The 13,336-nt window shown below is 43.2% G+C and overlaps 1 protein-coding gene across 1 annotated transcript in view; it reads right to left on the bottom strand.

Annotated features, from left to right (window-relative positions):
* unc80 (unc80, NALCN channel complex subunit) overlaps positions 1-13,336 on the bottom strand; it is a 156,761-nt gene that overhangs the window by 68,791 nt on the left and 74,634 nt on the right. Inside the window, exons 30-36 of the mRNA XM_084595224.1 lie at positions 13,034-13,172; positions 11,482-11,590; positions 7,410-7,482; positions 6,174-6,308; positions 4,491-4,677; positions 3,367-3,510; positions 2,219-2,403 (exon numbers count right to left, since the gene is read on the bottom strand). Coding sequence (XP_084451350.1) covers positions 2,219-2,403; positions 3,367-3,510; positions 4,491-4,677; positions 6,174-6,308; positions 7,410-7,482; positions 11,482-11,590; positions 13,034-13,172 — 972 coding nt within the window. The remainder of the gene's footprint in view (positions 1-2,218; positions 2,404-3,366; positions 3,511-4,490; positions 4,678-6,173; positions 6,309-7,409; positions 7,483-11,481; positions 11,591-13,033; positions 13,173-13,336) is intronic.

The following is a 13,336-nucleotide window of genomic DNA, read 5'->3' as shown; positions in this document are numbered from 1 at the left end:
GTTATTCTTGGCACAGAAGACTTAAGTTTAATATACTTGCTAGGAAGTATGTAGATCCACTGATTAAACAAAAAAATTCATTGAAATACCAAAACTATTTTTTTACACTGCTGTCACTTTTTAGATCGCTTGCAAAATAAACTGTAGATGCTTGAGACTTCATCCCAGGTTGTTTACAAGGGGCAAAGCATAGATAACTGCAACACCAACTAGACGAATGTTGAACTGTCAGAACTGCGGTGTTGCACTTTGATTAATTGTTTACGCATTACTAAGGCGTTCATGTTCATGCCCTGGCATTCACTCTGGGTGTAGAATACCTAGCTTCCAACAACAATGTGACTTTCGCTGGATGAACACATATGTGTCTGTACTGCTTGTGATCACGTCAGTCATTCACAATTCATCAATGAGTGGAAACTGCCTCTGCCCTTTGCTGCAGCCCGCAATGTACCGCCAAAATAATACAGAGGGTCCTTGTGACTTTCACAGCTGGTCATCTAGTTTCTTTGTCTTTGCGACTGGGCATGGAGGACAGTGATCCTTGTTGTTGCTGGTGATGGCCCGAACTTTACTTAATTTGACTCATTATTGAAGATACCTTCCTCTTTTATAGAACGACAGGCTTGTACTCCCGCTTTCCTGTACAATATGTAACAGCTAGCTCAATGACTAGCGTTCCACATGCATGTTTCGTCTGAATTTTAACTCTTCGTGCTTTTTTTTTATTATAGACATTATTCCAACATAAGAACAGCAGTGAAACCATGCTTCCAATAATACTAGGGATGTGGGAATATTTGAAATCACGAACATTAATTGAATGTTTGTTGTTCGATTTGTGTTTGTATTTGAAAATCTGATATTCGGGACTTCTGAATACTACTGGAAAATTACTGTATAAAAAAAAAACGGTATACAAAACCCTGCGGAAAATTACAGTAGATTTTTCAGTAGGACATACACTTATGCGCTATTCTAGTTTAATTTTGCTTGCAAATAGCACGTGAATTCTAAAACAAACAAGATGAACAATGTTCGCTCTTTATTAATTTTCCGTTATTTTTTTTTCCGTTCATCAGACATTCATTATTCGATTCTATATTCAAAGACACTTTTTTTTCTCACAGTTGTTTGACTGGTATTAAAACATTTCGATATTTGCACACCCCTAAAAAATGGCAATCTATCCACAAGTGGCAGTACAAACATGAACCTATCAATCTTGAAAATGCGCCATTTTGCAAAGATTTCACCTATGGTCACAAAAACATTTTTAAAGACTCGCTTTTAATGCAATAGGCCCTAGTCTCTAGTAAATCTAGTGCTGGCGTTGTTGGCCATTGTGAGCGAGAAATAACAAGCTAGCTCTGGCAGGTAGTAGGTGGCAGGTGGCGTGGCCATGCACTGGCTGGTGACCGGGTGATGTGACATCACGCGACCATATGACATGGCTGAGTTGACAGGCGCTGTCAACTCAGCCATCGTCTTTGTGATTGGAGGGTGAGACTGGAACCCAGCCTTTCAAGACCCTTGAATCCTGAGTTAAGACACACTTCCTCTAGGCTATGCAGGCACATTCGTACGGCTTGGTTAAAAGGGGAATAATGTGGAATAACATAATGTGGCATCTTACAAATGCATGTCGATAAGTAGTATTTGTACAATAATAGAAATACAAATAAAAAATTACCGATTAGGACAGCAGCACAGTGACTGGATACGAATAAAGATTCGAAAAGGGAGCCATTATTCCCTTAAAGGGATTAATGGGAACATTATACCCCTAAAGGTAGAGCATAAGTGGCCTCCAATTTATGGGCCGTTTGAGGAAATTCTTTGGACGCAATTAAGAAGAGTATATCGTACTTGAAGTTTGCTCAAATGCGATTTTTTTTTTGTCACATTTTCTGTCTCCCTCAACTAGTAACATATTAAAAGCTCATTACGTGCTATTGATATAAAAACAAATGTGTGAGTCAAAGCATGTACTCACTTGCATTGCCTCATTAACCTACGTGGCCAGCTCACATGATGATGAGGCTAGCATTTAGTATTTGACAAGCTACTGGTCATGCATGAATGCCACGTCACAAATTCCAGTGGTAACAGATTAAGTGTGCTGCCATTTTATTTCATTAATTAGCGCTCCAGTTTCGGTCAACGATACAGACACACCAATTTCTGCAGCATAAGAGAAAGAAGTTTAACACTGCACCAGGTAGTTATAGAGGGTGTGGGCAGCTTGTGTGGGCAGTCGAGGCACAAATCGTAGCAGGCGTCGCAGGATCTGGATCACGCTGTCCGGCTTTTCACGGGTGAGCCTCTCCAGGAAGTGGCGAAGAAACAGTGCCGTATCCTCTACGAGGCAGTTCCAGATTACTTTGTAGGCCACCTCATACACTGCAAGGACGGCACGCATACAATTTGCTTAGTTTTGAATTTGAAAAAGAATAGCATCATAAGGCCTGTGTGATGCTCGCCAAAGACCGCAGTAAAGAAAGCAAGATGCAAACTGGACAAGAGATGGTGCCGCGTCTAGCTCCTTTTCTTCTCACTCCTCCCCTAATTTCTAGCTGTAGTGAGGGAGCAAGTCGTGAAAATAAAGAAAAAGCGCAAAACAAAGCCAGATTGGCTTGCATTCGTGAGTAGAGTGTGGCATCGATTTGTTCTATGTTTTTTCTCGCTCAGCCCAATGTATGAAATTGAATGCAACAGATAACTCCACCCGAGCCTCTGCCGCCCCCAATTATAGTTCCTCACTCTCACTATGTTCCTTCCTTGCTCCAAGAAGCCATCAGTTTTGCATTTTGCACAACACCTTTGCCAATAAACGGGCATTCCGTTCAAACCGAAAACCCAACTTCAATTCTTAGTTTACCTCCGCACTAGCAACACATATTGCAGATTGGCATGCACAAATGTTATAATGCATACCTTCTCTATATTATAAAAAAAAAAAAAGTACATGTGACAAAGACCAGCTGTGGTAAGGAAAGCTCAGCTGTAATGTCCATGGCAGTTCATAAAATGCACAAAGTGGTTTGGGAAGGAATGTCGTTAAGTGTTCAGTGCTCCGTTTTGTGCAAAGAACACCAAACCAACCAGATTTTGACACAAAGTAGTTGAGGACAAAGTTGGCCTCAGAAAAGGAAAAAATATTTTGCAGACAGCAATGTTTTCTTTGCCATGGCACGTGCCTGACGTACTAATGTACTCTTGGAGGGAACACCAACTCCAGATTTTTTATTTTTTTTTCACCTGCACTAGCATGCTTTGGCTGCATGAAGTGCGACTACACATTCACACGTTCGCCCCAAAAGTGGACGACAATGTATGTGCGTTACCACTGCCTACATAACATACCTGCGACACCGTCTGTGCTGACCTCTGCATCATTCAAGAGGTTTATAATGTACACCGCCGCTGAACACATGCACGATGGAAACAAGGCATGCGCCACTTGTATTGGGTGGGCAGACAACCGCTCTGCCGTCTGGTCTTCATCTCCTGAAGGCAAAAAGGAAACATGTCAAGGAAGGACCAGGCATTAACGCATCACAAATATACAAAGATATATATTAAAGTAACTTTGCACCAAGACATTATCCAGCACTATACTTTCACATGAAATAGTCTCAATATTAATTTCATCCCAACATTGGCTACACTGCCTCAAAAAAATAGACTAACATCATTTTCTGTGTGTGTGTATGCCAAACGCTTAATAGACACTTGACCATAGAAAGGGCAGGAAGAGTCAGCATAAGAATAACAGGTAATGGCATAATAAATTAGACAACTTCATTCTCCCAGACAAGCTGGAAACTAAGACTTGCTGTGCCACAGCCTGATGACCAACAGAGTATGCCCGTCCTAGTTGACAACTCACAGGTTGGTAAGAGAGGATCCAAATAAATTTTTCTTCCACACACTTACGTGACATCCCTTAACCAGGTTTTCCTGCCGACTTTAAGTACCACGACCAAATGTGATTTTGAAACTGTGCTATTTTTGCTCAGCGTAGAGTGTGCCAACTTAATGGTATTGGGCTGGTAGTAAGAGAAAACTTTTCTCAGTTGCACCGAGTTCCATTAGGTTTGTGCACTGTGGAGATAAAACAAACCTGAAAAACCCTTCTGCAACTTGCTAACAGCCATAATAACATGCATTAGGTGATGCAGTGATGACACTTTCATCCGTGTTTATACACCGCGCTTTCTTTAATAACAAATGCCCCTGCATAATAAGCACACCCCTTGCATAAGCCATTAAAATCTGTGCGATTTTTAAGTGACCACAATGCATGATTCACTACACAAATTAATATGAATTATTTCATACAAAAGTGCACTCGTTATGCAAGTACTAAATACAGTACATATCCTTGTATACGCTATGGTGAAGAGAACAAGAATATGTCAGTTGATAAAAAGCAAAATGGCAACAGCTAGGACAGAAGCACCAATGTGACAATTAAGCCAAATTACCTTCTTCGTGTTCTTCAACAGCATGGAACAGAGCTGGCTCATATGCGGATAGCACATTCACAGCAACGGAAGTGATGTGGAAGTTTTCCCTCTCGTTGCATTTCTTCTCTTCCTCAGCCTGCAGGGCTCGATGAATGAGCTCCATCTGCTGCTTGCGGCGTGTCTGAGTCGCCGTCACGAATGACCGCTGCACATGACCGAAAAAGATGCAGATGGAAGCAAGCTTTCGCCACAAAATGGAAAGAGAGCTACAAAAAGTCTACATAAAGACAGTTGGGAGCATTTGCAGTGCAGCCGTTTCTACTCACAGAGGCACTCAATTAGAGCAAAGAAAACGTGATGTGACCAACATGATTCCCACTCTAAGGCTGTGGCACGAATTCGCAATGGAGATTAAATGGGTCAGAGAATGAGAGCACGCAAGCGCAGAACTTAATTATAACCCCAAATTTGTTGATGCCGTTTACTGCAGATAAACGTGACCACTAAAAACTCTAATATCCTGGCATGAAAGGAACACAAAAAGCACATATGTTATGTGAAAGAAAGGAAAAGACAAGAAGACCATAAAATCTACCATGAGCATACAGCCTCAACCCAGCTTACATGCACTTCAAGATAATTGCCTCAAGGTTTGGCTGTGCAGAAGAATGACTTCATGGAACGAACAACAGCCAGATGCTTGTGTGAACCAGAATTACCTATTCATCCCTTCCTCAAACACTTTTCATGACATGTCATGAAGGAATAATATGCTGGGCCCCAGGTGAACCACAGGAAGTGAAGCAGCTTGTTTCATGCTAGAAAGCACTCATCAGTGACTGCCTATTTCCTGTGCTGGTTACTCCAGTCACCAATATCTCTGCAAATGGACAAAACATCATGCAGCCAGAAAAAAGAAAAAAAGACCTGCGTGCCTACTTGATCAAGTCACTGCAACTATACACACCTCCTGGCATAAGGCAGACAGGCAGCTGCGCCATGGAAGATTTTTCCTGTGGCATGGGCAGAGGCTCTTTATTTTTCTTTCCTTTTCATGCCTCAACATAATATATGTCCATCACACAAAGCCCGTTATACCTAGTGGCACGGGCAGAGGCATATTATTTTCTATTACTTTTGGGTAACGTCACCATAATATATGTCCATCACACATCACTAGCTGCCCAATAGACATACTTTCTCTTGCACCCGCACTGTGTTTGAGCAACCGAGTATCCCTGGCTTTGATTGATTGACCCAATTTTTGGTTTGGTACATTTTCTTTGCCTGTAAGCCAGCATAAGAATAACAGTGAATGAATCCCACGTGACAGCTGTAGTGTTTTGTTACAAAAAGGCTCAACTGCAGTGCCATTCAAATGTCCTCAAAGTGAGTTCATTTCACTGCTGCTTAGCACTTTCTCCTTCAAGGACTCACATAACGAAAAAACCAAATCTCGAAATAGAGCTTTCCTGTATTTAGTACTAGCAAACTAACTCTAATGAGGCATTGTAATCTTCACTACGAATCGCAGCTAGAGCCCTGATGTGTTCCGACATGTGCCAGCGCCCTCCAGTTCTCTGCTCATCCGTCACACTCTGCTGCCATAGGTTACGCTAAGGTCAAAGCAGGTGGTTTGTTGATAACTTATGCTGTCAATTCAAAACGTCTCAAGCAAGAAGTGAGCATTTTTATCCTCACAGACTGGTCCTGATTGATGGTGACTTCCTCCACTTTGGTCTTCACTTGAGGCATCCACGGAGGATCAGCCACTGGCGCACAGTCCAGGGCAATGCGTGGGCTGGGCAGAGTGAACTCAATGGTAGGAGGAGGCACCTGCAAACCCCCCCCCCAGAAGGAAAGAAAGATAATTCAAGGGTACGACGTGATAGCTTTAATGACCCCTCAAACACAAATACTCTTCAGCATGCAATTGCAAACTACCCATTTATAGGAAAGACCACCCGACATAGATACCTTGAAAGGACAACTCCGGAGGTTTTTCAACATTCACATATTCTGGTAAAATTTTTACTGTAGGGTTTCTTCTCTGCCCTGATGCAATCTCCCAAATTTGGATGCAGTGTGACAATTCATTCGCGCACAATTTGATTTTCAAATGTGCAGTTTTTGTGGCCTCGGTTCAGACAATTACTGTGAACAACACTGCATTTGTTACGTCACAAACATTATACCCACGTTACTGCCCGCTCCACATGTAGTCATGAAATTTTGAGGCCTGTATTAGGCTATCTCAGACATTTTATGCAATATGTCATGATTTCCAGACTTTTGTGTACCAAATCGTGTGAGTTTTTTTTAATACTGTATGTGACATTACTGTTTCATCAACTGGAACGTCACTGATGGCCATGAAACCAGTTTCAGTTTCGATTTCCTGTTTTTATTTTAAAAATAGCTTTACTAGTAATTTCGAAAAGCGTTTTTTTTTTGTGCAGGAGTCAGGACAAACCGAGGAATACAATGCAATCGATAATTCTAAATGATGAAAAAACCACCAGAGTTGCCCTTTAAAGCCCCACTTTGACCGAGCTGTATGGATGTGCCTGCGTGGCCTCCGTCTCTCAAAGTCCACCACTCACATCATCCAAACAAGACAGTCACAACTCCCACCAGCTATACACAAACTAAAGAAAACCACAACACATCTGCAGCTGCCACAAATCACGTTCTCTGCTAGTCAAAGACGAGGTGTGCGAGTGTGATGTACTTGGGAGTAGAGGAGGAAGTTGTGCCAGGGTGTGAAAGAGGAAGTTCGGGTTCCGTTCTGTATTACAGTTGTGCACCTGTGTTGTGTTTCTCTCTCCGGTTTGTCTACTTTGCGCCGCAGTTCTGGGTATTATGCACCAACTCGCCCCACAGGCTGTTTTTTTTGTCATAAAAATTTGCCACATATGCTTGACGGAGGCTGGTTACCTTGAAGACCAAGTGTGCAGCCTCTTCCATCCTCAACCAGCACTGGTAGCGAAATTTCCAAAGTGCTTGGAACCTGAAAGGGCACAGCAACATCAATGTATTCAAACATTGACCTTCAATTGACCCTGACCATTAAGCAAGGGTAAAAGCTGGATGTGGTTCTCTCCCTAATAGGATATGTCCTCAGAGCTTGCATTCTTTGTCCCCGAAGTTTCACTACTCCCAAATAGTCACAATTTGGCCATATATATTGTAGCAAAACAACCTAACACTGCATGGTAATGGAAAACAGAGGCTTAGTAGCAGAGTCTGCAAAACTGATAATGACTAACCTGTCCTGAATGTGAACAATCTGGCATGTCGCAGCTATCTATACTACTGCATGCAAGGGAACTGTAAACTACCATCACAATTCTCTCTCTTTTAAGGCGAAAGCTCATGACTCGCCAGCATGTACGTCTGTGCGTGCATCCATGGGATATTTCTCCATGGAATACCACAGGATTGCACTTGTCAATCATCCTGATGACCGTCATCAGAAAAATAAAAACTTCGTCTCCACTAGGAATCGAACCTCCATCCCTCAAATCCCCAGCCGAGTACTTTAACCAACTGCGGCACGCCCGGGATCATAAAACGCACATCATAATTCTCCTTGTCCACCGTGAGGATGATAGTAGCAGGATTCCGTGAGTGACAGATACTGCGCCTTTCCTTTCCTGTAAACAAATTATAGAATGCCGGAGAACTGATGCGTTCAGTGGAACGCTGGTTGTGTTAGACAAGGAGCGTGCGATGTACTGTGCGCAGCAGCAACGCTTGGGCTTTCGCATTTCTCCCCTGCAGATTCCACAGTGATCTCGAAATGTTGTTTTTGTATGAAGTCTGCAGTAATGAATGAATGCAAATCACACAGCTCAATTTCTAACCCTTTAAAATCCTACCAAAACATTTTCCTAAAACAACAAATAGGCAAATACACCCATTCCTTTCTTGAGCTTAATTCCCTGCCTATCAACGCGTATTATGTCTGTTACAATCAATTTAGAGTCACCTTTCCAGGATACAACTATTTACGAGGTATGTGCAAATATCAAATTTTTGGATGCAAAGTTAATAAAAATAATAAAGATTTGATGCAAATTGAATTCAATTTTTCTGATTTCCATATATTTTCAGTTATTTCAGATGTAATTAAAGGTAGTCCACACTAAAGATAAACAAATTTTTGTAAAGCACAGCTATGAAAAGAAACAGAGACACAGAAAACAAATTTTGTTTTCATCCATCATCAGCATTCCTGTAAGATTTATGAAGTATTAAGTGAGGGATGGAGAATCTTATTTTGTGGGATAAGACATCCTTTTAAATCTCCAACAGATGCATTCAGCGAAAAAAATTTGCCATGGTTTAGGTTGTGGTTAAACCTGGAGCTGCGCGAGAGCTATCTGCATGGCTACGCTTAGGTTCGGCTTGAAAGTAAAGATATGGCTTTTGCACACAGTAATTTACTCTGTGGTTTCAGTTTATTTATGCCATAGGGGGCACTTCTTACCACTAAAGTGCGATGAGGCGAAAGCCTCTATCGCGCGGTGGTCCAAAGCCCTCCACTACGGCACCCTTTCTCTCTGCTTTCACTCCCACCTTCGCGATGACGCGATAGCGTAAGCCTCCAGCCAACATATAAAGCCCCGTTTTAACCGAGCCATATATGAACGTGCCTGCGTGGCCTAGGGATAACGTGAATGGAAGGGTTTTGGCAGGGTGATTTTGATATCACCCTCATGTTGACAGCTCCTGCCAAACGTAATGTCAGGAAGCCCTACATCCAGCTAGTGCTCAGCCATGCCAGCTGCCAGCTATCACCTCCCACGACTTCTTCTTCTTTCTTTGCTCTTCGGAAAGGCACAGACAGGCACCGGACAGGCACGGACAGGAACAGCGAAATGGCGAGACTGGCCAATGTAGCTCTCACGACAAAAAAAAAATTGCTTTCTGAGTTTGGCCTCACGCTCAAGTTTATAAAGCTTATTAGTAAATGCTGCCATGAAGCACTGTAAGGTGCCTATGCAGGTGACTGCTCCCTGGAGAAGTGTCAGCAGCAGTCAGTTATTGGAGGAGCAAGGCACAAGGCATTGCTAACAAAGTTGCAACAAGAGAGCTCGCAAAACAGACACATAGGCTGCTGATACTTCCTTGCGGCACATAAAGACAAAGCACCAGTTAGTGAGCCTCATCACGCGGCGCACAGGAGAAAAAAAGTTTCGTCTGGCTACCCTGACAAAGAAGCAGCAGCAACAGTGGGGAGCAAGACAACCAAAAGAAAGATGGACTCTGAACTGTATAATGTGCGGCAGCACTTCACAAATGCTACGACAATGAGCCAGATCAAGTTTGGATGGATGCTGCCTGTGATGAGAACGGAGCTACTGCGGTTGTTCACAACCCCCACATTTCGTCCCTAACTTTCGAGCTTCCTTCAGGCACCACACCTGAGGAAGCCGAGAAGACCACTATAGCCATCGCTCTGGCATACACAGATGCCAGTTACGTACTTAGTGATTCCAAATCCGCCATTCTAAATGATGCCAGGGGCCGTGTCCATCCCTCGACACACCACCTGCTGCAGATGCCCACCCCCCACCTCCCCCGATGGGTTGAGCTCACCTGGGTGCCTGCGCACAAGGAAAATTTCGGCAACGAGGCCGCTGACTCCTTAGCCCGAGGGTCTAGAAACCGGGCAAGGACAGACCTCTTGAGGAATTTCTTGAAGGAGCGTATGCATTCGTTTGCCGAGTTCATCGCAAACTCCCGTGCTGAGTGCCTCATCTATCTGTCACCCCAGCCGTCCCTCACTACCAGAGAACAGTCAATCTGGTGTCGCCTGCAGACACGAACACTGCTGACACCAGCTCTACTTTCAAAATTTTAGCCAGCATCTCCCATTTGTGCCGGTATCCCCCACTTTATGCTTCCACCCAATGCCACCCTTACCCATATTCCTTTATCCTGCCCGGTATCTCCTTCCCCCGCCGGGCCAATGCCTCTCCGTATCTGGGAAGACTGGGAGACCTCACTGCAATCAATGGACCCGGCCAGGCAGAAGATCGCCGTCAGCATGGCCGCATACGATAAACATGAATGTTTAGATCGTGAGTGGGGTCGTGCGGAGATCCCGGAGGCCTGCGTGCCTCGAATTCTTCGATACAATAAAGTTTTTTCCTTCTCCTTCTTCTCCTCTGAACTGTATGAACCCATGTAGCCACGCTTAACACTAGCTTGTTAATAAACAGTTGTTTCCAAAAGATGTAAAAAAAGACATCCCGCATATAATCTGCACCTCTTGAGTAAATAATTGCCTAAAACCCAAAATGAAGCACTCTCAATGACACAGAGCACGCAAGTATCAGCTTCTCTGACTTGCAAGATCCATATAAACCCTGAATGCTGTTGCAAGCCAAAGACATGAAAACAAAGCCATGTAATCAGATGCCCCCCGCTTCGCACACTGCACTGAACGTGTTGCAGTTCTGCCAGGCTTGTTCCACATCCATTTTCACATAATTTTTTTCTTGTCTATCTATTGCGAACTAAACGCACTGTTTGTAGATTCCTACTGGCAAAAATTTCAAGCAAACGCCACAAAGCAGCCGCACGCAGCAATGCATGCATGCTGCATCCTCATTCTTTCCTACACAAGCTGGGCGGCTTCCGCACATGCTGCACTTCTTGTGATACTCGTGATCTGAATTGAGAGGATCTCTACCATTCAAAGCCAACTGCCATACCAGCAATCGTGGCATGATGCAGTGACAAGCCGCGTGGTGGAGTACTGCGTTTTCCAACCGAAAGCGTGTACTATCAGCTCTCAATGACACACTGGTCACCTTAAAGAATAAAGAGCAATTTAACTCGCGTGATAAACGCAAGATACTGCCATTCGAAACAGTTACACAATATTCTAATGCCAGCTTAGGTGAACTAGGAATTCGTGCGGTGCAAATCAAATAGAAAATTATATTTGAAAACTATTCAAAGTTTCGAATATTCTCAAATCCCTGCTACTATTTACCTTAAAAGAGCGTTGATCTTCTGGGTGGTGTCTTCACTTTTAAGCTCTCGGCTCAGGAGCTCCGAGGCATGTTCGGGAGCTTTCACAGCAGCCAGAATAAAGACAACAGCTGTGATGAGAGAAGAAAATGCGAACCAAGGAATGAAGCCCACAACTCACATTTTGAATAATTGCTGGTCAAATGTTAAAACTGTTGCCATGCAACATGAGACCTGGTACAGTGTGAGCTACCTTCACCAGTTCCGGCTCCTCACTCTGAACTATGACTTCCTGAATGCAAAAGCTTCTTATAAATTTAACTAAGAGACCTTATTGTCCTTCCTCTTTTCCTCCAACCAAGCTTATAAAGTTTTCTAAGTGTAACAGATCCTTATTTTTTTTTCCTTCTGTCTACAGTTCTTTTGCACCCAAACCAATGAACATAATATGCCATGCAATTTCACTTCACTGAACACCTTGGAATAATTTTTTTACTCAATGTGCATAAATTGATGAGGTTTTCGTTTTTCCCGTATCAGGAACTTGTGGATAATGAGAGACTAGGATGCTGTCCACTGAAGTCAAAGCACTAACATTATTCCAACAAAACAGCCTTGCTCAAAACAGTGGTCCGCAGAAAAAAAAAATGCTCCGAGCCAAGGCATACTGTAGCACTTTAACATTCTGCATACACTGTCTCATCAATTCCGATCTCATCAATTCCGACTGATGGCATAACTCATAGTTAGCATGAATGGCTGTCCTCGGTTGCAAATGCACGTACTGGTTAGAGCTTTATATTGCGACACATAATGTGTTTGCCGACACACCTTAGCACATGCAGCCTTTTCACATTGCCTTGAATGTGTGTCATTCAGAGGTCAGCCCCATCCCCCTTCTCCCCCTACACACACGTGCACACACGCACGCACGCGCACTCACACGCACGCACACACACACACACACGAATGAATGGAGCATATTTGTGCAAAATGCTGTTGACCGAGGATATTATGTTAGGCACATGTTTTCAGTCTAAAACTACATGTGATCTAAGTCTTAGTTCATTCCGCATGCAGCAAAAGACTTGACTAAGACCTTACTTGATCATCTCTGTTACAGGCTCACATTCCTCCTTTCCCACTTCATTAATTTCTAATTGCTACAACCCTCTTCCTCAGTTCTAACACAACCGCATTTCCTTCCCATCATGAAGCTCTCTTTGCTCCTCTTTATCCCTTGGATAAAGAACACAGGTTAACTTTGCGCTTACTTTTTGTTTGCTTAACAAAGACGTTAAGAAATGAAAACCGAGTGTTAACAATTGTGATCTCTTTTTAATTTATTTTTCTGCGATCCTGCGAGTGACTTTCCCTTCCTCCAGCATCAAAGGGCACTAGCCAACTCAAATGTAAGAACTCACAGACTTCTTATGACTCAACCAGTCTATGGTAATAAAAAGCAACTTGAAATGAAGTGCCGATGTAAGCCATAAATGGTGCAGCACTTTTACTGCACCTAACTGGTAACGAAAAAGAGAAAAATGCTTACAGAAAGACTGCACAAAGCCTACCTGCCACAGCACTCAGCTGCTGGTCACTTTCGAGAAGAAGCTCCCAGGCGATGGGCATGGCTTCGATGAAGGTTTCCTCAGTGGCCACAACAGTGCCTTTTATAAGTGTTGACAAAGGACTGTGGAACAAGCTCATTACCTAAAAAACAAAACGGTACAACAGTGGCTTCCAGTGGCTGTATGCCCTATAAGTAATGCAACTCTTAATGCAGTGAAACAAAGGCATCAACTTTTGCTAGTTTTTTTTTGTAAACATAACTAGCACGTAATACATTAAGACTCAACAACAATAACCTGCCGTGT

The sequence above is a fragment of the Amblyomma maculatum genome, chromosome 2 (genome assembly GCF_055883805.1).
Source record: "Amblyomma maculatum isolate TAMU_Amacu chromosome 2, ASM5588380v1, whole genome shotgun sequence".
In the NCBI taxonomy this organism is placed as follows: domain Eukaryota; kingdom Metazoa; phylum Arthropoda; class Arachnida; order Ixodida; family Ixodidae; genus Amblyomma; species Amblyomma maculatum.
This window is presented reverse-complemented; position numbering and strand designations above follow the sequence as displayed.